We start from the raw sequence: 27025 nt of genomic DNA, 5'->3' as shown, positions 1-27025 counted from the left end.
CTCTGCGAGTTTCACTGTGCCCATGCCATACCTAACTGAGAGAGGGTATTCCACTTCATGCCGGAATGGGAATTCTGCTCGTTGCATGCCGCTCGGCGTGTTGCCATAGCTGCTGCCTGTGTTGACCGACTCGGGAGGGAGAACAAGGGTGGACTGTAACAGCAGAACCGCAGCCAAGCAGTCACGGTCCAGTTACAGAGCGACTAAAACACAGATGACCCACGGCACCAGGGCTGTGTACACACTCACACACATGCACGCACACACACACACACACTCACACACACATGCACGCACACACACACATGCACGCACACACACACTCTCACACACACACACACACACACACACACGCACACATGCACACACTCACACACACTCACACACACTCTCACACACACACACGCACACACACACATGCACACACTCACACTCACACACACGCACACACATTCACACACACACGCACGCACACACGCACACGCACGGACACCCATGCACACTCTCACACACACACGCTTGCACTCGTGCACACACACACAGGCACACTCTCACACACACACTCACACACGCACGGACACACACACACACACTCACACACGCACACATACACTCTCACACACACACACACACACACTCTCACACATGCACACGCACACATACATTCTCACACACACACACGCACACACACACACTCTCACACACACACACAGCGTAACACACTTATTTTCTTTAAACGGGGTTAAAAGGAGAAGCTCGGGGGCCATCTGCAGCACTGGGGCTTTTCAGGGGCCGAGCGCGCTCCAGAAACCGCTCTCCGTCGAGCTCCACGTGTCTAAACATCGAGGGGCCCCTCTCTCTCTCTCTCCGCGAAACCCCGCGGGCCCTCGGGCAGGAGCGGGAGGAATGGAGGCGGCACCAGCGCGACGCGGGGGCAGTTTACACAAGCGCGACGCGTAAGTGAAACCGGGAAGCGCAGGAAGCCGGGGGTGTTGCGGCAGCGGCGGTCGCCGGGACGACGCGATGAAGGCCTCCCGCCGGGCAGGAAATGTAGGGGAACTGGGCACGGGCGGCCCCATCAGCGCCCCGCTGCTCCCAGGCCTCACACCACTTCCTTATTATGGTATTTACCGTTCAGCTCTCACGCCTCTCTGCCAGAGCGCACGCGCCCAGGGCCGGGGGCGCAGTAAAGCAGCACGGAGGAAATTCTTGTCACCTTGACGCCACTGCGTCACCGTTATTCACCAGCCGCCTGCCGTACGTGGAAAAGACAGGCTGAAGAGAGGGAGTTTCGACTGAAGCGCACGCAGTGAGGTGCATTATGGGTCCTCTGCCATAGGAGGGGCACTGCGTCACCATTCTCTGTAGCCCCCCTGCCGTACGTGGAAAAGACAGGTTGAAGAGAGGCAGTTGTACTGAAGCGCGTGTCAGTGAAGTGCATTATGGGTCCTCTGTCGTAGAAGGGGCCTGGCTCTCGGATATCGGCTTTTGTCACCTTCTTGTTTTGTTAGATGAATCTGATGATAAGCGGTTCCTGTTTGAGCAGGAATGTTTTCAGACCTGGCTGTGAGAACGATACTGTGGTGCTAAAGCTGGAGATTGCACTACCAGCATTGTTATGAGTGCAATCTCTCTCTCTCTCTCTCTCTCTCTCCCCCCCCCTCCCTCTCTCTCTCTCCCCCCTCTCTCTCTCCCTCTCTCTCTTTCCCTCTCTCCCTCTCTCCCTCCCTGTGGTGTTAGTCCTGCCCTTTGCTGTCTGAGCCCTTTCCTTTGAGCGAATGCCCAGCGTGTTAACACACACGGGGCTCCGATGCTGAACCAGAGTTACTGGTTTAACCGCCTTCAAAAGGTCAGAAAAGGCAGAAAAAGACACAAAGTTTGTGCTCGTTTGAAGGTACTGAGCTGCAAGGCGCTCCCGTTCCACTCCTTCCACAAACGCTGGTTTAGCACCCAGGGCCCACAAAATGGCACCTAATTCTGGCCAGGGCCTGTTTTCTCTTCACTCAGAGGGGAATGAGTATTGACAAGGGTACAGCTCATCCCCTCCAGGAGAATACCTTGCTTCTCTTAAGTGCTAATATAACATTTATCTTGGGGTGTGTTAGTGCGATAAAGAAAAAAAAAAAAAAAAAAAACCCATTGAGAGACGCTCCTGACACCGCGCTCGAATCAAACAGGTCTCCGCGATTTCATCTTTCTCTCCCTCTCTCCTTTTCTCCGTATAATTATTCATTGTGAGCCAAGCTGCACAATTTGCGGGGAAAAATCCATCCCCCCGTTTTTTCAGCGCCGCGCTCTCCCGGAGACCGAGACGCAGACAGGCGCTGCACAATTAGGCCCGTGCTAAAGTTTAATCTGGAGGTAAGTGCTGCGCTCACGCAGACGGCGGAGCGGGTCACACGAGCCCCCGGCGGGCTGGGGGCAAAGTGCCGCTCCCTCTCTTGTCAATAATTTTTTGTGAGTGAATTTCAAAATAAAGTGTATGTAACCCGCCATTATTGTGCACTTACGGAGTGGGGTGTAAGTGGATGAAAATTGATCCCGCAAATTGAAAAGGAGGTTAAGTGTTTTTGCCCTATCGACTCCAGACAAAATGACTGTTTTATAAAATGTTCATTTCTCCCCCATTAGCAGGTAAGGCTGCAACAAAGTATTATTTGAGGGGTGCATTGAACTGCTTGGGCTGGTAGAATGTATTTCATTGCTGATAATGGCTGTCTTGCGGGGGGAAAAAAGATTTTTACACTGTAGATTAAATCATTTAGACCCGTAATGGCGGTTTTTATAATCGGTGTATGTGGTGAATGAGTCTGAAGTTGCCAAAATATGACTAGGATTTCCATCTTAATGACATCAAAAAATGTCCTTACTGGGGAGATCTCATGATATGCAGACACATTTTCTAGAGTGTGTGCAGATTATCCAATACAGTCTTTTGTTGTGGATAATTGTTAGTCATTTCTTGCTGAAAATATGCATTACTGTACGTAATATAACTGCATATCGTTTCAAACCTGACTTTAGCGGGTTTGGCGGTGTTAGCAGATGTGAATGTGAAATAATCTCACTGCAAAAAAAACAAAAAATAAATCAGTGTTGATTTATTTATTTATTTTTCTTGTATTCTTAAAATCTTAATTTCTGTCGCCAAACAAAAAGTAACTTAAAACAAGCTAAAGTTTTCTACTTGCTAGAAAAGAAAAGATTTAAAATGTCATTGCAAGACAAAAACACTTGTCGAGACAGACATTTTGTAACGTTGTTGTAACAGTAGCTATGCCTGTCTTAGGAGGAATCGTGCGGTGAAGAAGCGCCTCAGTGTGGCCCTCTAGTGGTGGTCGTGGTACCGCGCCTGCCCAGGGGGGCGGCGGTGGAGCTGCACGTCGTCGGCTCCCAGGACGAGCCGAGGCGGAGGTCGTCCTCCCGCGTCGCCACGCAGACGCCGTGCGGCACCATCGAGTGCCAGACGCTCCAGTCCAGCACCCGCCAGAGCGCCACCGTGTCCCTCTCCCTGACCCTGCTCCGCCCGCCCTCTGGGACCGACGGGGAGGAGGGGCTGCTCCGGGCGCTGCGCGACGCGTTTCGGGACGCTGTGCGCGAACTCGGCCGCAGCCCCCCCCCGCTGTGCGTCAGAACCTTCTACAAGCACGACAGCGCCCTGGCCCAAAAGCTCGCAGCAGGTAAACCGCCATCTATCTCTGCTAATGTGTGCATCGCCCGCAAACTCTGCTAACGTGTGCATCGCCTGCTAACCCCGCTAACGTGTGCACTGCCCGCTAACTCCACTGACGTGGGTACCCCCTGCTATCTCTGCTAACATGTGCACTGCCCACTAATTTTGCTAACGTGTGCACCGGCCGCTAACTCTGCTAATGTGTTCTGCGCTAACATTAGCCTTGTATTTGTTGGCTGCGAAACTGTTCCAGAGTCTTTAAGGACCAGCAGCTGTTATGGCTGATTTTTTTTTGTGTTGTTAACGGCTACATTCCGCCAGCTCTTGAGCCCACACTGAGAGCTTGCGAGGACTGTTTTGCCACCATTTCACTTTTCGGCACCAATCTTTCCCTCTGACAGATCCGAAGGGATTTCTGTTTCCCCAGCCGGGCGGAAAGAATGCCCCATTGTGCGATTTTGTCCCGAGAGAACCCTTCTGTCCTGAAAAAAGGGACAACCGAGTCATTCATCACTGAGGCATAATTGTTATGTTCCCCTCAAAACAATCAATTAGTGATTTGAATCAAAGCCAAGCCAGGGAATTCCGCAAGCATTTTTCTGCCTCAGCATAACCTGTTATTATGGTGGAAATTCAATTATGTTTATGATGAATTTAAACCATTTGTTTGCTACGCACACATTTATTTGCTCAGTTACATAATGATAATGCTCAATAATTTGCCACTACATATCACATCAGGTTATTCCAACATTATAGTTCCTGTACAAAAGTGAGCCATTTTTTTGGGAACATGACTACCAATTTTACCGATTTCCTTTAAAAAGTATGAAAAGCTCATGGCAGTCAGCAATTAAGCTCATATTTTTAATTAGGTTTTTTAATTCCACATCAATTAGCTGGATGTTTGTGTGTGAACTATGTTCAAGTGAGTTTTAACAGACACCAGAGTGTGGATATAGAAAAGCAGTATAAGCATGACATAGGCTACATCCCAGTGTTTACCCACAGCTGTTAATGAAAAGTGGAAACGTCTGGTGAACAGCAAACAAATTATATTTAACAAAAGGAATATAGCTGCTTTAAAAAAATAAAGAAAACGTTAAAATAAGCCATATTAGTCAAATTTACATAATACACCTTCAGATGGCTATCCAGAGAAATATTCACAAATTTGAAATATCATTGATATAGACCTATGCTTTACAGTATATGGCATTTTTCTAATGTGTATTTTTTTTTTTAAACAAACCAGATGCTGTGAAATGCCATAGTGTCCCTCCAGTGAGGCCTGGAAGGCAGCCTTTGGCACAGTTTATGGGTCACAGCTTTAGTAACTGGGTAATTCCTGTGTTATCGGTCACGGGGGAGAACAGGTCCCCTGATACGAGCAGGCGATGAGCTTCCACCGTGACAGGAAGAGAGATTGTGTTGGATTGCAGCTGATCAAGTCATGCCAGTTAGTGTACCTTTGAGAAATATTCGGAGTTATCCTTTAGAATCAGACCATGTGGGTGTATATTCTTTTCAAACAAACACATTTGTTTCTCCCACACGCAATACATACTTGCAGGCAGGTATGTGACAAATATCTTTGGCAAGTCATTTCTTTGCAGTCAGAATGAACTGTCCAAATTTTCACAACACCGGTCTACCCGGTTCAGAACTGAAATTCAAAACGTTTAATGGATCCACCTGTACTGTACTTTCGTAGATTCACACAAAGAGACTTCCGCATGACAGACAGACACCCATGTAGTTTTTAAACTATTTTCGTACATGCACGCAAGCACACCCATAGTACACTGACACATCCAAACACGTGTACTGTAGTTTCACGCATGCGCACAAAGAAACACACACATAACTGACAGCCACACGTGCAGACACGCATTCTGCAGTTCCATACATGCACACAAGCACGTGCGTAGTAGACTGACACATGCAAACACATGTGCTGTAGTTTCATGCATGCACACAAAGAAACACACACATAACAGACAGACTCTCAGTGTGTGGTCATACTGAACATGGATGGTGTTCCCTCACAGTGAAACAGAGGGAGAAGGGGTTAAACCCAGGGGCCAATGGTTTCAGGGCCCATATATTATTCATTTCAGAGGATAATTTGCTATAAACTGTATTTTGTAAACTCGTATAGTGAGGTAAAGCGGATGTCCCGCTGAATTCCATTTCCGGTATACTTCAAAATGCTATGCTAGTGCATTTCATCATAGACGGCAGTAGCGACAACTTCATTTAAGCTAACGAAGCATTAAGTCATTCTGCAAACACAATATTATAAGTCTCTTTATCATCAGCAAATTATCGACTTTCAAATAAATGAATACAGACACTATTGTCAATGGCATTAGGATGGTCCAATTGCGGAAATTCCGTGTCTATGACAGAGAAAGCATTACGGGGGACTGATAGTGTCTTGCCGATCTAAAAACGCAAAACTATTGCACACTGACTTTTTACGAATTTAAACCCCACCCTATTCAGCATATAGCTATGTATTCAAACCATGAAGCACATACTTTGAACCCAGACTTAGTTTGCTTGTATTTAGCACTGAAGGGGGTGAGGAGCAGGGAGACGTCTTTGGCCATGCTCCCACCGCAGGCCTAAAGGGGGTTAGCAGTAGGGCGTGTTCTCTTGGGAGAGGGGGGAAAAATGGTGGCACATTTGGCCTTTTCCGCCACATTGTTCACTCACCTCGGCTTTAATGAACAATTTTCATGAGCTGATGCCTGCTAATTGTGCCCTTGTTTACCGGTTAATTTGAAACAGTTTGAGACGCAGCGTAGCAGGAGCTGAAGCACTGGCTCAGGGCTCTTCCCCTGCTAAAAGGCCCTTACACCCAGCAGGCATTCGCAATTTCACACAAAGGCTTCGCTAGCCAAGCCTGTAAAAAAAAACACCGCTTCCCCCCACGTGTATTTATTTATTTATTTTGAGAAGGAGGACCGTAATGCCCCAATAAAACAGTGGTGTGCCAACCCCCCCCTTCCAAAATTTATTTAGTGAGAAAGACGATAATGCCCCAATAAAACAGCGGTGTCGCCCCCCCACCCCAAATGTATTTATTTATTTAGTGAGAAAGACGATAATGCCCCAATAAAACAGCGGTGTCGGCGGTTAAAATCCGCAGCCCTTGCTTGCAGAGCGAAGATTTCACGCCGCACGTTTTTTTTTTTTCTCGGCGCTGTTTGATTTGAAGCAGAATAATGACGGCACCCTTGGGTTGACGGTTTAGTTCCGTCCCATTGCTAATGTGATTGCTTTTAGGGGTCCGGTAATGTCCTCTGACCAGTGGTCCTCTCTTAGCCCCTCCCGTGTGGATGGGGGTGGGATAACACCAATAACCATTTGGTGTCGGTTTGGTGGTGGAGTTTGTGCCACAAATCTGGAGGGCACCATGGGATATCTTGATATTTCAAGCCAACACTGCAAACCAGTCTTTACACTTAAAATCCTACTTCATTCTATCAAGTAGAAAATATTAGCTTGTTTTAACTTACTGTTTGCTTACCCCATTGGCAAATCTTGAAATGAGTGAAAGTATTTTTTTGTCTTATTTAGCAAAAAAGTCACAGAAATATGATTATTATTATGATATACTTGTTTAGATTTTTGGTGAAGGTGCCTTAACTCACCTTCAGAGCTTGTGCTAGAGCTTTTGATCTGTAACATGAGTGCAAAGATTAAAAAGTCTAATTAAAAGCGTGCTGCTTCAGTGATTAATTAAGATTTTTTTCATAAACATCAGATGTATTTTATCCAGCATGTTGACCGCTGTTGATCTCACAAGGGTCCAAAGTCCTGGGGAGCGTTACAAACACAGGAACTAAAAAGCGCTTTTAAAATGAAAGAAAACAGTGGCTTTCGAGCCAACATTAGCTAATTATCCAGTGTGGCCACTTTGAGGTCTGGCTTTGACATGCTGGGCTTGCTTTTGCAAGGGTAGGTAGTGCTTATTAAATTGTGCAAAACAGCCACTTTAACCTTCTCCAATGATTTAAGTCCTCATGTACACTCTCAGTGACACCGTTCTGTGTTGTAGTTTTCTTTTTAGTGAGTCGAGCGATTATGTTACTCACATAATTTGGGGTTGTGTGTGTTCGTAAAGGTGTAATAAATCAATGCGTGAGAAGGTGACTCACCATCTCTGAGGGCAGGGGTTGACTGTGCTAGGAGCAATGTTGGCACGGCAGCTTTCTTAAAGGAACGGTCACGCAGACAAACAGGCAGCGACTGGGTTTTAGCGAGTGGGCACAGACGTTCCCCGGAACGTACTTTACGGACCCTCGAGAAGGCAGTTCCAGAGCTGGTTAATGATCTCACCACTGTTCATCTGTTACAACCCCCCCCCCCCCCCCCCCCCTTCCTCCAAATCTCCCTCCCCCCTTCTGGCAGAAAGTTGGTCCCACAACACGCGGAAGATTTAGATCAATTCAACAGGATCCCCTCCCCTCCAACAAACAGCTAATTTAGTCTTAACAGCAGGGCACTTGTTGGTTTCTGTTGTATGTGTGTGTAGTGTGGCATTATATGCTGTGTATGGTGTGGGGGGGGGACCAGCCCACACTGACCATATGTCTCTCCTGCAGGGGGGGCAGGCTGGATAGCAATCTGCCTAGGATTTCAGCACATCAATAATTTGTGAATAGTTGTATGTCCCCGGTCGAAGGGTTAAGTGCAGGCTGTGTTGCAGGGCACCCCTTTGGGGAAGGTCCAGTATGGACCCCCGGTCTGACGCTGTGCCGTGGCCTGCTCTGGCTTTTTCTTCTTCTTCTTCCTTTCTTTCCTTAGAAGAACTCAGGTTTTCACCTCAGACCTTGTGCCTGACCTCAGAGCACCAGTCAAAATGGCCGTGGTAATTATACATACAGTACTGGCACAAGTTATGGAAACAAAGAAGAAGTTTAGTACTCTTACAGCTTTCTATCTGCACCCTTTCTTCTGTTGGTGTTTCGCTGAGCCATTTTTGTCTGTAAATGTATTTGTCCATTAGTGGTAATGACATTATGTGACCATCAGTAATTTGAAATAAATCAACAAGCCTTTCCTTTTCATTTCACACAGAAAAATACTACGCAAAGAAATATATGTTCAAGCTGATTATAATATTTCCAACACCAAGAAACATTAGACTGCTCATTTATGTAGGGATGAACTCATAGTATGTAGTACGGTTTAATGATTATTATTTAATACAAATATTTATTCATTTTGTTGTATGTTGATATTACTTATATTACATGGTTCATTTATTATGCCAAAAAGAGATGAGATGCAAAGTATTGCATTGATCATCATTAATCATCATACTCATCAAACTTTATAAATGCACAATGAAGAAGATGTCCATAGACTGTTTTATTTTGCTCCAATAGTTTTATTTTTGCAACATTTCAACCAGCAAGGTCTTTTGCGGGTCAAAACTGTTGCAATAATAAACCTATTTGAGCAAAAACACAGGGTGCAGACATCTCTGATAGTTGCATATTTTGTCCTGCACCTGTGCCCTACTTGGGGTTTTATTGGCTTATAAACACAGTGTACCAGTGTGTCAGGGCTGTACGTTATTGTGGTAATGTTGTGTGTTTTTGTTTCTCAGGGCTATACGTTATTGTGGTAATGTTGTGTGTTTTTGTTTCTCAGGGCTGTACGTTACTGTGGTAATGTTGTGTGTTTTTGTTCCTCAGGGCTGTACGTTATTGTGGTAATGTTGTGTGTTTTTGTTCCTCAGGGCTGTACGTTATTGTGGTAATGTTGTGTGTTTTTGTTTCTCAGGGCTGTACGTTATTGTGGTAATGTTGTGTGTGTTTGTTTCTCAGGGCTGTACGTTATTGTGGTAATGTTGTGTGTTTTTGTTCCTCAGGGCTAGCACGGTGTCTGAAGGACACTCCTGAAGAAGAGACAGGCCCTGCTGTGGCACTGGTTCCGGTTCTGGATCTCCCCGACTCACGGATCCTACATCTGTCCTGCTGGCTCAGTGCGTGAGGGGAAAACCCCGCTCACAGGTCACAAGCACACCGACAGCGAAGGGCTGTAAGCATTTGGAAAGCAGACCTGGGGTCAGATAGTATTTCCTTTGGATTTAAATACTTCTCTGTGCTCTATTGATCTTGAATTTGAGGCTACTTGGAGCAGCAGATGGGTGGGATCATTTCATTTGCTCCAATAAACCAGGCAAGCTTTGTCAAATGCAGAAAAGTATTTGAATCCGAAACTAATACTTTTTCAACCCAGGTCTGTTGGAAAGTGACCATTTTGACGGGCCGTAATTCCGACAATATGGATGCAAGTACCCTCAAATGAGTCAAACGCAGAACTGTCAGCTTTAATGTGAGTATATTTACATCCATATTGAGTGAACCATGTAGGAATTACAGCCCTTTAAAATTTGTGCCACTGTCCAAATACTTACAGACCTCACTGAATGTGTATATGACTGGGATCCATGCCGGCAGCCCACACAGGGAGTAACGTTTTGGAGTGAACTGTTCGAGCATGTCTGTGTCTGTGTACGTGACATGTCTACACGCCTGCTCGCGGGTGTGGCCCGGCACACGTGCGCACACACACACGCATGTGCTAGCCGTGTAATCCGCGGCGTGCTGACTCAGCGGCAGCTGCTGTGGAACAGAGAGAGGGTCTGCTGTACAGTACTGCTGGAGACGCAGAGGGGGACCTGCCTCTTCCCAACAACCCAGCGCTGGTGCGTTTCACATCCAGGGAGACCGCCCTGGACCCCGGCTCCCCAATAAAGCTCTCCTCCACCACCACCACCACCTCTGGTCCATCTGTGCCTGGAGAAACGTGTGGTTTTACGCCCTTTCTCCCTTTATTTTGGGGGTGATGGGGTGGGGGGGGGGCGAGGGCGTCTTGTTTGTTTCTCGTTCACGCCCTACTGGCCTGAGAGGGGTTATTATTCCGTAATGGGCAATCAGAACCAAGCACCTGAAGAGATTAAGCCTCTCCATGTTCCCTATCGATTCAGATGGCGTCTGGTTAATAGGAGGGGAGCTGCAGAACACACAGCTGCAGGGTACGGACGGGGGAAGAAAACGCCGCCATTAACTATTTCACCGGGAACATTTCTTTTCTCAGAGATCAGGACCCGTATTGATGAGCTCAATCGGAATGCATCATTACTTCACTCATTCGCTCCATTGTGCTCCGGCCCCGGCCCGGCATCGATCCGTCGCCCTGTCAGCGGCTCCCAGGGTTTATATTTGTACAAAGATAGATAAATAAATAAATAAATAAAGAGGCAATAACAGCCTTTGAGGGTTTATTGAAAAATGCCAAAAAAAAAAAAAACAAGCGGGCGAGATTGCCTGCGAAACGCGGGAGGCGCGTAAATAAGACGGACGCGTTTCGCGAGGCCTGCGCTTTGTTGCCTTCTGAGACGCGGTACAGCGCGTTCGCTGCGTTCTCCTGGGCGTGTAACCTCGCCGTGAGGGGGGAAGGCCTGGGGTCGCACACAGGAAGGGGAGCTCCGGTGTGTCGGCATTCTCCGTTTTACTTTTCGTTTTTATTTAGCATAGACGACTTCACTGAGTAACGGAAGGGCAAACATTACATTACATTTTATCCAGCGGAAGCTTTTATCCAATGCGAGGTACAAAATAGTGCACACCAAGGTCATAGGACAAACAACCGAACAGGTTAGATAAGGTACAATATGATTGGTTGTAAGTCCGTGAACATAAGCACAGTACATGTCTGTAACTACCATGCCAAGACATCTACAACTTAAATAAACCATCAAACAGTGGTGAGAAAAAAAACTCCACAATGCGAAGACATCTCAGTGGGACTCTAAGCTCCCAGGAGTGTGTGACACACGCAGGCACACCGAGCTTGTTGCATCTTAGTAAAATGGCCGCGTCCCTCAGGCCGAAGCCGCAGGGCCGGGCCTAAATGTTCTCCAGTCAGACACGCCCCATCTTGAAGGCCGTGGCCTTCGGTGTTTATGTAAAGTGCAGTGGGCTGAATATAAATTATCTGTGTTCTGGGTGCATAAACACAGCGTGTGTCTGTTTCGCAAGGGCTGTAAAAAGACCCGCAACCAGCATGCTACGGTTATTTCTGCTAAAGTTGTCCTTTCTGGGCACAGAATTGCCCTCCAGGTCTTGTCATTGTGAACCAGCGTGTTGACTTTTTTTCTGTGCGCTACATGCTGGAGGGAGCCTGTTCTCCTATGGAGCTGTCCCCCTGGCACCAGTCTTCTGTAGATCAGAGAGAAACATTCCCTCCCTCTTTCCCTTTCTCTCTTTCTCTCAGTGTCTCTCCATCTCTCTCCCTTTCTCTCTCTTCCTCCCTCTCGATATATATATATATATATATATATATATATATATATATGGCAACAGTTTCTGGCAAATGTTTGTGTCGAAAAGAATCCATTTCACCAGGGATGAAAGCTGCTGCCCATTGAGTGGTGTATGCTGCCCTCATGTGGACAGAATGAGAATATACCCTGACGTGAACCAACCCAGTATTTCTTCTTCTACACCAACTGAGCACTGAGGGTTGATATTTATAGAGCTCGATGTGGACATTTTACAGGGTAAACATCTAGTGGGGTGTGTGGTGTCTCATACTGAAATATAAAGCAGATCGATACTTATGGTTTTGAGTGTTCATAAATTATTTCAATGCACATGAGTGTAATTGTGTATAGTAAATACAGACATTTGAGAGAAGAATACCAAGGAATTTCGTGCAACTGAAATAATACATCTTCTCATACACTAGTAGTACAGTAGTAGTACAGTAATTATCTTGGCGGGTATCATTTATTCTATAACTATTTTATCAGTTACATATATACTTTGTTGTAAAGTGGTTCCAGCTGTTGGATCATGTATACTGTCAATCATAGAATCATATCTTAACTCAAATTCAAAGGGAAGTACTATACTGTAAATATATAATATTAGTTGTAGTGTTTTTGTAGCAAGCTGGCTGTTATAGTAAACACTTTACCGCAGCAAACACAGTGGTACCAATAATCTACAGGCTCTAACTACAGTAATGTGAACTTGATTCATTCTGTTGTACACTGTAGTTCCGTGGGAGAGGTTATTTCATGAAAAATTGATCGTGCACACATTAGGCTTGTGTAATATCATCCCGCGTCATCCCGTGTCTGTAAAGGGTACGAGCAGCGGGGGCAGATGGAACGCCAGCGGGCAGAACGAGTGCCAAGGCCAGCGCTGCGTACAGCAGGACGACAGCGAGGAGACGGAGACGCTGCTTTTCAGTGGCCGGTGGCTGGCCTGAGGCCTACCTCAGCAGTCGGCCTGCTTCATCCACTCTGTCCCAAATAGAAAATCAAGCTCACCCCGTGTGTCTCTCTCAGCTCTGCGTGTCTCTCCCCCTCTTGTCTGAGGACAATCTGGACAACAGACCATTTTCTGAACAACTCCACGCTCTCAGAAATAAAGTGCCAGTGGAGGTATATTTTCATTCTTCAAGGATCAAGTTTCCCACACGCAAAAATTTAAGTACAGTAATGTTCTCTTTGGCTTTCCAATAGAAAAGGTACAAATTAATTTTATATTGTGGCTCGGGGTACAATCTTGTGTACCTATATTATGAGAGTATTTAGTTGTGACAAGTATTTGCACTCTTCGTAGCTTTATTTCTGAGAGTGCAGGAGGATTTTCACTGAGCCATGATGACTCATAGCCCTGTGTCCAGCCCAGCTGGTTCTGCCCCATCCTGCCCTGCCCTGCCCTGTTCCAGAAACATCTCCCGCCCCGCCCCCATCCATGAGAACGCACACTGTGCTGCTGTGCAGACATTAATATTCATGCACATTTGCATTGTTTTTTGCTTACAGCTTTAAGAAGAGTAGAAGCAGGAAATTAAATGGAATAGTAAATTGAAGATAATGTCACAAGTTAAGTATTTTAAATACAGAAATTCACCTCTGGTGATTTCAGAAACTTCACAACAAAATCTCTAATGTCCCTTGCAATCAGAAAAGGAATCAATTAACAGTCCAAAATGGCTGAATGGCTGGCAATTTCTGTTCAGAATTATATTGTGTAACCTTTGGAAATCTCTGACTGCCCACTTCACGCTCCACAGAATGTGTTAATCGTCCGAGAGAGGTCAAGAGGTCAGCACAGAGTCCCCAGCGGACTTATGAAACTTGACACTCCTCACACACGAAGCAAAAAAATAAATAAAAAATCTGGACACCACTGGTCATTTTGGCCCCATCGGAAACTCGTATTCACGGAGAGACAATGGTCTGGAGAAGATCCATCTGGATGACGTAGGCTGAAGACTGTCTTTCCGAGTCTGTAGAGGGGTGATTACTGTCTTTTTCAGACATGGGATCGGCGTGATTGCTGTCTTTCTGAGTTTAGAGCGGGGCTGAATGCTGTCTTTATGGGAGCTCTGAAGGACCGTGAGTTCTCTCGGTGTTTGACGGACAGACCTTGCTGGCCTAGGCGCTTGTTTCACATGTAATGAGACGACGATGACTGTGATTGGGTAAGACGCAGAGGTTGGGGGCGGTGACGCATCGTGTGAGGGCTGTGACATCTGGCAGCTTCACACAATCCAAGGCCCTCGCACCGCACACATCTGCTCGCAAAATAACTGAAAGGCACTTTGACGATTATCTCTCTAGATGGGCTGAAAAATAGTTTGATCCGTCAACGCCCACTCAACGCTGCCTAATTACCACTGCAAGCCAGAGCCGCAGTACTGGAGAATCGAGTTTTAGAGGTTTAGAGCTATTCAGCGTGGAAAGGCCAATATTCAGTACAGCTGTGACAGTAACAAGACAATTTAAAAATGTGTTTTAGTTCACTGTCAGCAATGTTTACATTACACTTTTCAGTCCAGCTGATACATAAGGGGCCATTGCTACATAAAGGGTCAGCTCTCTCAACAGGCATTGATAGCATAATTTGCTAAAATTATTTTAAGCAGTGGTGCTTTATGACAAACCACATCCACATGTTTGGCTAGTTATATATCCTATCACAGTGGTGGAGTAACTTTTGCATATGAAAACTAAATTATGATTTTATTATTACTGCTTTTATTAAAATACTAGTTTATGTTGCCAGATTAATGCAATTGTTTTAAGATAAAGTTGCATCTTGAACAAGCAAATGTAACAAAAAAAGTGTCACACAACTTCCCACAGTTCTGAATATTTTACATTGTGTAAACTCAGGAAGAGATACACTGTTCTCTGTTTAGAGCTATGCTGAGAGGCTAGTTTTTAATTAATCTGTGGATTTGGGAAACCTTGCTTGGGAGGCATTATTTCAAGATACATGCTGACAACAGGCAGATGAATCCCACTTCGCAGAAACCTGTCTGACAGCTGAATGCAACACTGAACATAGTTGCCAAACTTGGCCAGTTAACTCAATACATAAAATGTCATTATGCACTTCTCTGTCAAAACACAAGAGGGTGCTGTTTGTTATATTTTGTAAATCAATTAAAAAATATTTTTGTAGATTATACATCATGCATTATACACAACATTATGTCTGGCTCTATTTTCTGGCTAGGACAGTATCCCTCATCTCCTTTGCTGGTCTTTGCAATAAGAGTCCAGTAATACATGACAATCTTTGTTTTTTAAATGACGCTTCAGATTAAATGCTATTTTATCATTTGTGATTTTACCCCGATTTGTGCTTGTATTTTCATTGTAAATTGTACAATCAGTTGTATATATAGTACATAAATTGAAAGGGCGTGTTTTTAAAGCAGATATAAATTCTATTTGACTTTCTATGCTTCCATGGATTAGGTAGGCAGCTCTCTCCCTATCTACAGCAGAAAATCATGAAAATGAAGGGACACATATGCAATGGTTATCTGCAATAGTATTCCAACCAATGTTTTTTTTATAGACCAAATTATTTAAATTATAGCCTCTTATGTGGTTCCACTATCTTCAGTATGCTGATATTAAATGCAAACAAATGAACACTGCAGTAGGTGTAAACATTAGGCATGTGTTTTTATAACTGAAACCTTTCAATTACACAAATATGATATGCTCTTGTGGAAAATAATAAACATTCCTCCTCATGAGCTCATCTTCTTAGTTATTTTGGTGGACAGTCACATTTTTATTCTGGTTAACTACACCAGTGATCATTGATAGCACCCAGGGGCATTTTGTAAGTGATGTATTGCATGGGTATGATAGCTTTATCGCACTGTAATTCAAGCCACACCAATGTGAAATGACAGAACCTCAGCACCAACTAAACTATGGTGCAGCATACAAAGTAGCCTATTCAGGTGTACATATACAGTTGTATACAGGTAAAAGATGCACTCTTCAGCAATGGCGGTTAGAACTGACATCATCTTTTTTTTGCAATGAAGAAAGTTATCTTTACATGATCCTTTCAATAACGAAAATGGAAAGTTCAATGTTGTACATTAGAGACCACTCATTTTATACAGAGGAAAGTCAATATAATGTATCACTTCCTGGCTCGAAATAAAGATATGAGGACACTATGCGGGATTTGTTTACAGTCCCTGCAAAACTATAAGATTACGTTTGTTAATATAAGTAGAACGAAGTAAACTGCAGATATGGATATCATGTCTAATTTCAGCTGGTTACAGAATGTGTGTTTAGGCTATTGTGTTCTGATAAATGGGATTGAATTGGCAGGAAGTTCGACTTTCTTAGGAATTTAAATTATATTTAACATCTTCTCTGGTAATATGGAAGATAAGGATTCCTTACTGTGGTAGGAACCAATGAGTGGAAACCATGTTTCCATCTGGTCAAAATAACCGGACGGACAATTTGATATTTGTTTTTGGGGAAATGCTTTTGCTAGCTAGCTACCAGTCGCAGGCTTGTCCTTTTCACAAGTAAAAATATACTTCTGGGCGGACATCACATTGGTTGCAAGATGGTGAGTCTCTGCTGTAACCATTTATTTATCGTATAGTTTTCAAATGGACCCGTGCTTGGTAGCTATTCTATTATGCTAGCGTTTCCATTCCCGAGCAAGTTGTCAGGAACAGCTGATAAACAAGCTAGCTAACTTCCTCAAATTCTTAGAGAGCTGTACATTTAACTCTGTGGAAAATGTTGGAAATTATTGCTGTCGCTTAATTTGCGATGTTTTACGCATTCATACTATAATACACTTCAAAAGATTCACAAATTGAGAATATATTGCTATGTCGCTAACACGATAGGCTAGCTGCATTATTGTAGCTTTGATACTAAACCAAATGACCATTAAACTGAAGTTTAATTCAAAAATAATCTTTAACTCTTTAAATATCACCCCACAACCCGTAGTCTCCAGACTGTTTCGGAACCAATGCCACCACTCAATGCAGCTTTTAAATCAACGATTACCGTACTTTAGTTTAGTTAGGCAGCGAAATGTAGCAAAGTTAGTCCAGTGGTTACCAACCTCGGTCCTTTACCTTGATCTACTGGAGAGATAAACTGACCATTTGTCTTCTGTAAAATAAGTATGTTTTGTCAGAAGTGTGATGAACTAGGTCCTGTATAATTGTCTACTGTCGTCTGATTCTTATATCCAATATAATTAATAGAAAAAACATCCTTTCCATGCTATTTGATGCCATAAGGTAGTTAGGTGTCTTAATGTAGTTATTTGATGGTCAAGAGAATTATGTATTGATATTTGTGATGTGTTTTAACACGTGTTGATTTTTATTTCCTAGGTAAAACTGGATCATGAGGAAGGCAGCACAGGAAGCCTTACTCTTTGACCAAAAGTCACCAGGAGTAGCTGTTAAAAATGATGACCCAAACAACAGCTGATGTGAAATTTGCTTTCTAAGTAGGATGATGATATAACTGACATCTGTCAATGGACCAACAGGGAAAACTGACACAAGGCTAAAACCAAAAAGAGCAAAATGGCCCATCAGTGCTCCGTTTGCCTCCGGATGTTTAAGTGTGCATCCAAACTCCAACGACATAATCTCATCCACACCGGGGAGAAGCCGTTCATCTGTTCAGTGTGCGGAAAAGCTTTTCGACAGACTATACATTTAAAGAGACACCTAGAAACGCACACAGGAAATGAACATGCATCGAATCCCTTCACAGGCAGCTGGGGGCAATTTGAACCTTCAACTACTGCATATCCATCAGTTCAGGAGGATTTGGGGATTAATTACACTGCTGATGTCCCATTGCAGTCATGCATCTCTTCTGAGGTGGAAGAGCTGACTCAGACCATGCAACCTGGGGACTATGTTGTGGACTTAAAGGCTATTGAACCACCTGAATTTGAACTGATATCTCCTGGCGGTGTAATAAATACTGACTGGGAATATCTTGGTGGAAAAGACCAAATACTGCAGGAGAACCAGATCAGTTCCTCTCGGGTGGATAATGCCATTTCCAATGTAGACGATGTCCTCCAGTGTGCAGTTTGTTTGAAGGTCTGCAGTTCCCCTTACCAGCTGCAGAAACACCTACTTGTTCACAGCAGGCTCAGTCCCTTTGAATGCTCCGTATGTAAGCAGACTTTCAGTCAGATGGCACAATTAAAATTGCATTCTCAAATACATGCTGAAATTGATTTGACTCAAGATGTCACTGAGGTGTGCCCGAGTCCAGCAGCTGAAGAGGTTTCCCAGTGTAGCCCTTCTGGAGGAAAAACAAAGATAAGCCATCAATGCCCAGAGTGTGCAAAGTGCTTCTGTTCACCTTCTAAATTGAGGAGACACTGCCTTACTCACACTGGCCAGAGGCCCTACCACTGTATAGAATGTGGAAAATCATTTCGGCAGCTTGCCCATCTAAAAACCCATCAGGATACTCACAGGACAGTACGAAGAATCCAGGCCCCTTTGTACAAAGAAACAAGTGGGCCGATTAGGTCCAAGGGTGGAAACGCTGACAAAAATCATCTTTTAGACAGTGAGCTGCCTTCTTTCAGTTCATCATTATCACCTCACCTGCAAACTCATGAGTTGTTCAACACAGGCATTTCTTCAAACACTACCTTTAACCAGAGGTCTCTTCAAGTGGAACACCAACTGGAAGTAAATGACCCTGTATCACAAAACATAAATGAGTGGAATACTGAGGAGGGCCAGGTTCCAGTAAAAAAGGCGTTTGATGACGGAAATATAAAGCATCTGAAGCATGATTTAAACTCTGAGAAACTGAAACCCTTTCAATGCCTTGTCTGCGGACAAGCATTCTCTCAGGCAGATAATTTTAAAAACCATATCTGTGAGGACACAGACCAGGATGAGTTTGCAAATCAAGGAAAGGACTTGGAGAGTGATTCATCTCCATCTGTGCAGCTTCATCAGGAAATGACAGAGCATCATGATTCTGATCACAAACTGACTCTGAAAACTGATGAGGTGAATGCTCTTGACCTTAATATAATCGTCAAACAAGAACACTGGTCCTCAAGCAATAATGAGGAGCATGTTCCAGCACCAGATGGTACAGCATGCACTACGGTATGTCAACTGCAGCCAGCGATGGATAACACGAAGGCTGAACATTCAGAGCTTACAAGGAAGACTCACCAGTGTGGTATATGTCTGAAATGTTTCCAAACCCCATACAAACTGCAAAGGCACATGCTTATCCACACAGGGCAAAGACCATTTAGCTGTCGTGTCTGTGGAAAGAAGTTTCGTCAGTTGGCACACTTGATGTTACATAATCGCACTCATTTTCATCCCGAAAATGCAATGAATCGGAAAAGGACTAACATGAGCAGTCACCAATCTCCAATCCAAAATGACTATATCTCTACGGGATCAGAATTAAAATTGAATGGTCCCCTGCAGGAAAATGTCTTGAATATGCCTTCCAAAAGCCTTACACAGGACAGTGTAATTCCTGATGAATCTCTTAATAGTGAGAGGAAAAATGGCCATATAAAGCATCAATGTCCACTTTGTTTCAAATGCTTCACGTGTCCTTCTAAGCTTCGGAGACATCATCTGATACACACTGGACAGAAGCCATTCCGATGCACTTTGTGTGGGAAGACATTCAGACAGGCTGTCCATCTGAAAGTCCATCTGCACACCCACAACAAGTGGAGACCGTTCAGGAGAGCTTCTCTGCAGAGAGGGCTTGTTAACACGGATGAGTCTGATGCATCCAGACAGCAGCACCAGAGCACCAAGTCTGACTACCAAGGACAACTTGCTCTTGAACCTGAAGGTGATCTGCCTACATCTGATTGCCAGGAAAAAGATTCAGGTCCCAAAAGTGCTACTTCTGAACATGGCATTGGTGACCTTACCATGCACTTTGAAAGCAATACTAGTGTTAAATCAGAAGATTGCCATTCTAATAATAATGGTGGCTTACAAAGTACACATGAGGGCACGTCAACTAAGCAGTGTCAACTTCAGATGACTTCAGATGAGAGCGTAAATGAATATGAGAACGTAAAAATGAAGACCTATCAGTGCATCACATGCCTGAAATGTTTCATGACTCCGGACAAACTCCAGCGGCATGTCTTAACTCATACGGAACAGAGACCGTTCAGTTGCTATGTTTGTGGAAAGAACTTCAGTCACCCTGCACACATGAAATTCCATAGCTGCACCTCTGGTCAGCCCAGATCTCCTCAGCAGAGAAGAAATAATGAGAACAATGATCTGTTTTCCGCACAACAAGTGGAATTTGACAGCATGTCTTCTGAAACAACATTAGAGTCTGATCTGACTCAGCAGAACACTCTTGAGATTAGTCTTGGTCAGAGTGCATCCTCAGAAAAAGCCTTGGATCAGAATCGTGACCTTGCCTGCGAGAAGAATCGAAGCCATGGAAAACACCAGTGTTTCATCTGTCTCAAACACTTTTCATGTCCTTCTAAACTTAAGAGGCATCTTCTGATTCACACTGGGCAGAAGCCCTTCCGATGTGTCCTGTGTGGGAAAACATTCAGACAAGCCATACATCTGAAAGTCCACCAGCATACCCATAACAAATGGAGACCACTGAAGAGAGTATCTCGGCAGGATGAGCTGATCAATATAGAAATACCTACTGGGAAGCATCTGAAAAGGCTGTCGATCAACCAAGGACAGTGCACTCACAGTGGTGCTCCTGAGAGTGATATGATGGCATCTGGCTGTTCTGATCAGGAAAAAAAGGAGGAAAAGGACTTGAATATAGATTGTGAAATAAGGACTCCTGAACCTAGTAGTGTGAACACATTTGCAGTAAAAGTTGACCAGGACACAGTTAAGGAATCGGAAGTTTGGTGCCATAGTAATGATGATTCGCAAAGTATATCAGATGAAGGGAAAAAATCAAATGAATGCCAACTGCATCTCGAATTGATAAATTATGTAAATAAATCTCAGACACTGAAGAGTAAGACCTATCATTGTGTCGCATGCCCGAAAGTATTCACAACCCCATCCAAACTCCAGAGGCATATCTTGACCCATACAGGACAGAGACCTTTCAGTTGCTATGTTTGTGGAAAGAAATTCCGTCAGCTTTCACACATGAAATTCCATATCCGTACACACAATCAGGCCAGAACTACAGTGCAGAAAACAGACCCTGAGGACGGTGACCCATTTACCTTGCAACACGTTGAGCATGACCAAGTGTCTTCAGTAACAACTGTAGAGTCTGACATTTCTCCGCAGGACACTATTCAAATCCTTGAACCAGAGAAGCGTCTTGATGGTAACCGTAATCCGAGTTCACCTCCAGAAAGTGGAACGGATCAAAACTATCACTATAGCTCTGGGAGGAATAAACGGCAGAAACACCAGTGTTTGAACTGTTACAAATGCTTCTCATGTCCGTCCAAACTTCAGAGGCATCTTCTGATACACACTGGACAGAAGCCCTTCCGATGTGTCATGTGTGGGAAAACATTCAGACAAGCCATACATCTGAAAGTCCATCAGCTAACCCATAACAAATGGAGACCACTGAAGCGAACATCTCAGCAGGATGAGCTTGATAACACAAATGGTGGTGGACGACACCTTACATGGTCATCTAGTCTCACCAATGCACCTCACAGTAATGTGATCACATCTGACTGTTCTCTTCAGGAAACAGTGGAGGACCAAGATATAGACCATAAAATGAATTCTCCTGAGCCTGGTCCTGTGAATACTTATGCAGTGCAATTTGATCAAGACTCAGTTGCAGTACCTGGTGATTTGTACCCTAGTGATGATTCGGCAAGGATACCACACCAAACAACAATATTAACCAAACAACCGGAGCTGGTCTCAAATGAAAACATAAATACACGTTGGGAACTGAAGAGGAACACTTCTCAGTGTGTTGTGTGTCTAAAGTGTTTCTCCAGCCCGTCTAAACTCCAGAGGCATATCTTGACCCACACTGGACAAAGACCTTTCAGTTGCAATGTTTGTGGAAAGAAATTCCGTCAGCTTTCACACATGAAATTCCATCTCCTCACCCATAATCGGCCTAAAATTACTCAACAGAAGATTATTGAGAATAATGACACATTTTACTTCCACAAAAATCTGTTGGATAGTGTTCCATCAGTAACGACCTTAGACTCCATTTCCCCTCTTCAACAGAAGACTCCTGGAAAAGGAACAGATGTGCCTCTTCAATTAAGCCATAACCTTGCATCTTGTGAGGCAGTGTTGGATCATGACACTGTTGTTGATAATGGGAGGAATCGTGGCAATGTAAAACACCAGTGTTTGATCTGTTTCAAACTCTTCACATGCCCTTCCAAACTTAGGAGACATAACCTGATACACACTGGGCAGAAACCTTACCATTGTGCTCTGTGTGGGAAAACCTTCAGACAAGCTATACACCTAAAAGTTCATCAGCATACCCACAGTCAGTGGAGGGCTTTCAGAAGAACTGTCCTGAAGGAAGAGGTTCTCAAAAGCATATGCCGAAAGCAGGATAAAGCAAAGGGCTTTATCACCAGTGTTCAGACAAGTTCTCGATTAAAAGCAGGTTTAAACCAGTTTCCAGGCAAAGAGGTTGTAGAGGATAAGATTTGTGGAGTAGTTCTGGAGGGGCATGAAAATCAGTTGGATGCTGAAATGAATCCCTTCCAAGGCACTCAGAACTGTAGTGCATCTCAGCAGGATCAGCTTGATAACACAAATGATGGTGGGCAACACCTTAGTTGGCCATCTAGTCTCACCAATGCTCCTCACAGTGATGTGATCACATCGGACTGTTCTCTTCTGGAAACAGTGGAGGACCAAGATATAGACCATAAAATGAATTCTCCTGAGCCTGGTCCTGTGAATACTTATGCAGTGCAATTTGATCAAGACTCAATTGCAGTACCTGGTGATTTGTATTCTAGTGATGATTCGGCGAGGATGCCACACCGAACAACAATATTAACCAAACAACCGCAGCTGGTTTCAAATGAAAACATAAATGCACGTCAAGAACTGAAGAGGAACACTTACCAGTGCGTCGTGTGTCTAAAGTGTTTCTCCAGCCCCTCCAAACTCCAGAGGCATATCTTGACCCACACTGGACAAAGACCTTTCAGTTGCAATGTTTGTGGAAAGAAATTCCGTCAGCTTTCACACATGAAATTCCATCTCCTCACCCATAATCGGCCTAAAATTACTCAACAGAAGATTATTGAGAATAATGACACATCTTACTTGCACAGAAATCTGTTGGATAGTGTTCCATCAGTCCTAACCTTAGACTGTGTTGCCCTTCTTCAACAGAAGACTCCTGGAAAAGGAACAGATGTGCCTCTTCAATTAAGCCATAACCTTGCATCCTGTGAGGCAGTGTTGGATCATGACACTGTTGTTGATAATGGGAGGAATCGTGGCAATGTAAAACACCAGTGTTTGATCTGTTTCAAACTCTTCACATGCCCTTCCAAACTTAGGAGACATAACCTGATACACACTGGGCAGAAACCTTACCAATGTGCTCTGTGTGGGAAAACCTTCAGACAAGCTATACACCTAAAAGTTCATCAGCATACCCACAGTCAGTGGAGGGCTTTCAGAAGAACTGCCCAGAAGGAAGAGGTTCACAAAAGCATATGCAGAAAGCAGGACAAAGCACAGGGCATTATTGCCAGTGTTCCTCAAACAAGTTCTCTATTTAAAGCAGGCTTAAACCAGTTTCCAGGCAAAGAGGTTGTAGAGGATGAGATTTGTGGAGTAGCTCTGGAGGGGCATGAAAATCAATTGGATGCAGAAATGAATGCCTTCCAAGGCACTCAGTATGATAGTGCCCCATTGCAGCTAAAGAGTTCTAACACTGATCACTTACTTCAGAAACCTTTTAAATGTAACATTTGTTCCAGGAGCTTTAGACAGTTCAGCAACTTAAAAGCACACTATCTAACTCACTTAGAGACACATCAAGTAGAAAACTGTTTTCCCACCATAAAGAATGAAATCTGCCAAAAAGAGATTAATTATGCTTTAGAAGAAGAGGAACATAACTTTGCAGTGAATCAACCAGTCTCAGTAAATTCCTCCACCCAGAATTCCACCCTGGAAATGGTATCAGGACCAGACATAAGCAACACACAAGATCAAGCTTCCCATGAACATATTGATACAGAGGGAAAGTACACACTAAGAGGAAAAGGAGACTCCGATTGCAGTAGTTTTGAAAGCGCAAGGCTTCAGCACTCTACATCAACTTTACCTACCACACAAGAAGATGAACATAACTGGGATAGATTTTCTCCAGTTGATCAAGAAGAGCCAGACTGTGTAATTATAGAAAGTAATGATAGTGCTGGAGTGGGATCTCCTGCCACACTATGGCATGCTAATGGGAACTCAGAAATTAACCGTTCGATCAAAAAAGGTTACCAGTGCCCTGTGTGCTCTAAGTGCTTCTTTTCATCTTCAGAGCTGCAACAGCATTCACATACCCATACAGAGAACAAACGGTTGGAGTGTCCCTTTTGCTTAAAAGAATTCATGCAAAAATCTCTTTTAAATTCACACCAGTGTACACATAAAGATAGGAGAGATTCTGGTCAATTTCATCTGAGTAGCACAAGGCAGTCAGAAGAACAGGATGGACAGGAATTGGCTGTCTGTGATCAGAGTACTAATTTTACTACAAACGTACCAGTGATGAACAGCATCCTGAACAGGAATCCTCTAACACCTGACTATAGCAATGATAACATCAATTCACTGAACAAGGACATGTCCAGTCCCACTGGCTTGATGTCTGTGAGGAAAGTAAAACATACTAGGAAAGCCTATCAATGCACAGTTTGTCTAAAGAGCTTTGAAAGCCCTTATAAACTATCAAGACATTTTCTCATTCACACAGGCGTGAAACCTTTCAAGTGCAGTGTCTGTAATAAGTCATTCAGACAGCTTTGCCATTTGCAGAGTCACCAACAGACTCACAGAGGGAAAATATCCAGGGAGGTGCAGCAAATGGACGATGGGCACAGTTTGGGGCAGACAGAGGACTATCCTTCACAGACCCTGGTTTCTGAAGGACATTTCTCTAGCACTCCAGTTCCTCAAGAGGCAAAGCTAAGAGATTCATTACATTTGCCAGACGATACCTCATATGCCCTCAAACCTAGCACTAACCGCAACTTAACTCTTAGTGACAGTTCAGACCATTCAGCAGAGAACATAGCCTCAGGATCTGTTGGAATACTGCATATAATCCCAGATGCTGAATTAGAACTCAAGATCAAACAAGGCAGGAGAGACCATAAATGTTCTGAGTGTCAGAAAAGCTTTTCGTCCCCTTCCAAACTTGAAAGGCACCACTTGATCCATGCAGGAGAAAGACCTTTCAAGTGCTCTATCTGTTATAAGGCTTTCAGGCAAGCGGCACATCTCAAGGTTCACCAGCGAGTTCACGATAAAATGTCAGCTGACCATAGTTCATTTTCAAGTGAAATGATAGACATCGGGGTTAACGGACACGACTCAAGTCACTCGCATGCGATTGAAGACATCTCTGAGACTCTTAATTATGGTAGGCATGAAGATATCGGAGACGGACAGGAAAGTCAAGTTGCGGGTGTAGAGGTAGCCCTGGAATCTGAACATTGTGATGAATATTGGTGCGAACCACTCGATGGGCTCTTCAGTTGTAAGGATTGTAACAAGTCCTTTGTCACCAAGAGGAGACTGCAGCTGCACAGGTGTTTTCCTAAAAGCAAACAATCAGAAGCAGAGTCGAGCTTCTTTCAATGTGCCATATGTTTCAAAATCTTCAAATCTCCCTACAAACTGAAAAGACACTATGTTACTCATACAGGTGAGAGGCCTTATAGATGCTCTGTCTGCAAGAAGACCTTCACTCAGTCAGGCCATTTGAAAACACATCAGCTCAGTCATAAATAGTTTTAAAATGCTGACATCTTTTATATTGTAGGTAATTGCCTTACCTCTTGTGATGTACATTATGGCGTGCAATGTCAAAATACTACCTGACTCATTTTTAGCTTCTGTGTTCTTAACATGGCTTAGATTTTAAGAGATTGCAAAGGTTGATCAGGTATGAATTAATGCAATATTTTTGTATGCAATTTTATAATTTTAATTCCTCTTATTGCCAAATTACAGTTGGAACTATACTGTATAAGGCATTTGGATGGTTGAGTCCCAAGATTATGAAAATATCTAAAATGTACATGATTATCTGACCATGCTTGTTGAATTTTAACACTTGTTTAATTATCTTCTGAATATAAAAATATAAGGATGTAGAACGTGTTTTGTTTTGTTTTTTTGAGAGTTGTACAAGGTCACAGAACTGAAGTCATATAATCTTGCATGCCTGCCAAAGCCATCTTTTTTTCCTGGAACTTGTTTGTTGATATTCAGCTCCTGCTGTCATTTCATTATTTTTGATTGAGCTGTTAACTTAATACTAATCTTTCTTTGACATGTTTCAATTTTAAGGTGCTACAAAGTGTAAATTGTACTATTGAGTGTGAGTGTATGTGAATATGAAAGTAGTTGTTCAACATATTTTTGCTAATGTCTCCCACTGTCAAAGTTACGTTTAAATGTTTCATTACTTGTTCTAGGCTCCGATAAACACAAAAACATCACTGACTCATTACAAATACAAGTATTTATTTGTATTTTTTATGTAAGGGACAACACAATACATAGAACAAACATATGTCATGGGACCTACTGTAGGACCAGGTTTTTTTGTGCTATTACATAAAAAACAGGTCTACAAAATGTTTTGGTCACATTTATGACATCTGGTTAAAAATAGGCAGCCATATTAGGTTAGATAACATTACAGATAAGAGGAACTGTCCTGGTCTGCTCTTCTCATACACGTGGTTCACAATGCAATGTAAAAAATAGTAG

General features: G+C 43.6%; 2 protein-coding genes across 4 annotated transcripts in view; both read left to right on the top strand.

Moving 5' to 3' along the window:
• The window catches only part of dph6 (diphthamine biosynthesis 6), a 70261-nt gene extending 59791 nt beyond the window's left edge, over positions 1-10470 (top strand). For 2 of the 3 annotated variants that reach the window (XM_061246988.1, XM_061246995.1), the window contains exons 14-15: positions 3290-3680; positions 9564-10470. In XM_061246988.1, coding sequence (XP_061102972.1) covers positions 3290-3680; positions 9564-9685 — 513 coding nt within the window. In that variant the 3' untranslated portion in view covers positions 9686-10470. The remainder of the gene's footprint in view (positions 1-3289; positions 3681-9563) is intronic. The other variant, XM_061247001.1, reaches the window with a different exon arrangement.
• A 10336-nt stretch (positions 10471-20806) lies between these two features.
• Positions 20807-27025, top strand: LOC133141169 (zinc finger protein 729-like). Its single transcript, XM_061261603.1, has one exon. The coding sequence runs from the start codon at positions 20807-20809 to the stop codon at positions 26036-26038; it is 5232 nt and encodes a 1743-aa protein (XP_061117587.1). The 3' UTR covers positions 26039-27025.

The sequence above is a fragment of the Conger conger genome, chromosome 1 (assembly GCF_963514075.1).
Source record: "Conger conger chromosome 1, fConCon1.1, whole genome shotgun sequence".
NCBI classification, from domain to species: Eukaryota; Metazoa; Chordata; class Actinopteri; order Anguilliformes; family Congridae; genus Conger; species Conger conger.
This window is presented reverse-complemented; position numbering and strand designations above follow the sequence as displayed.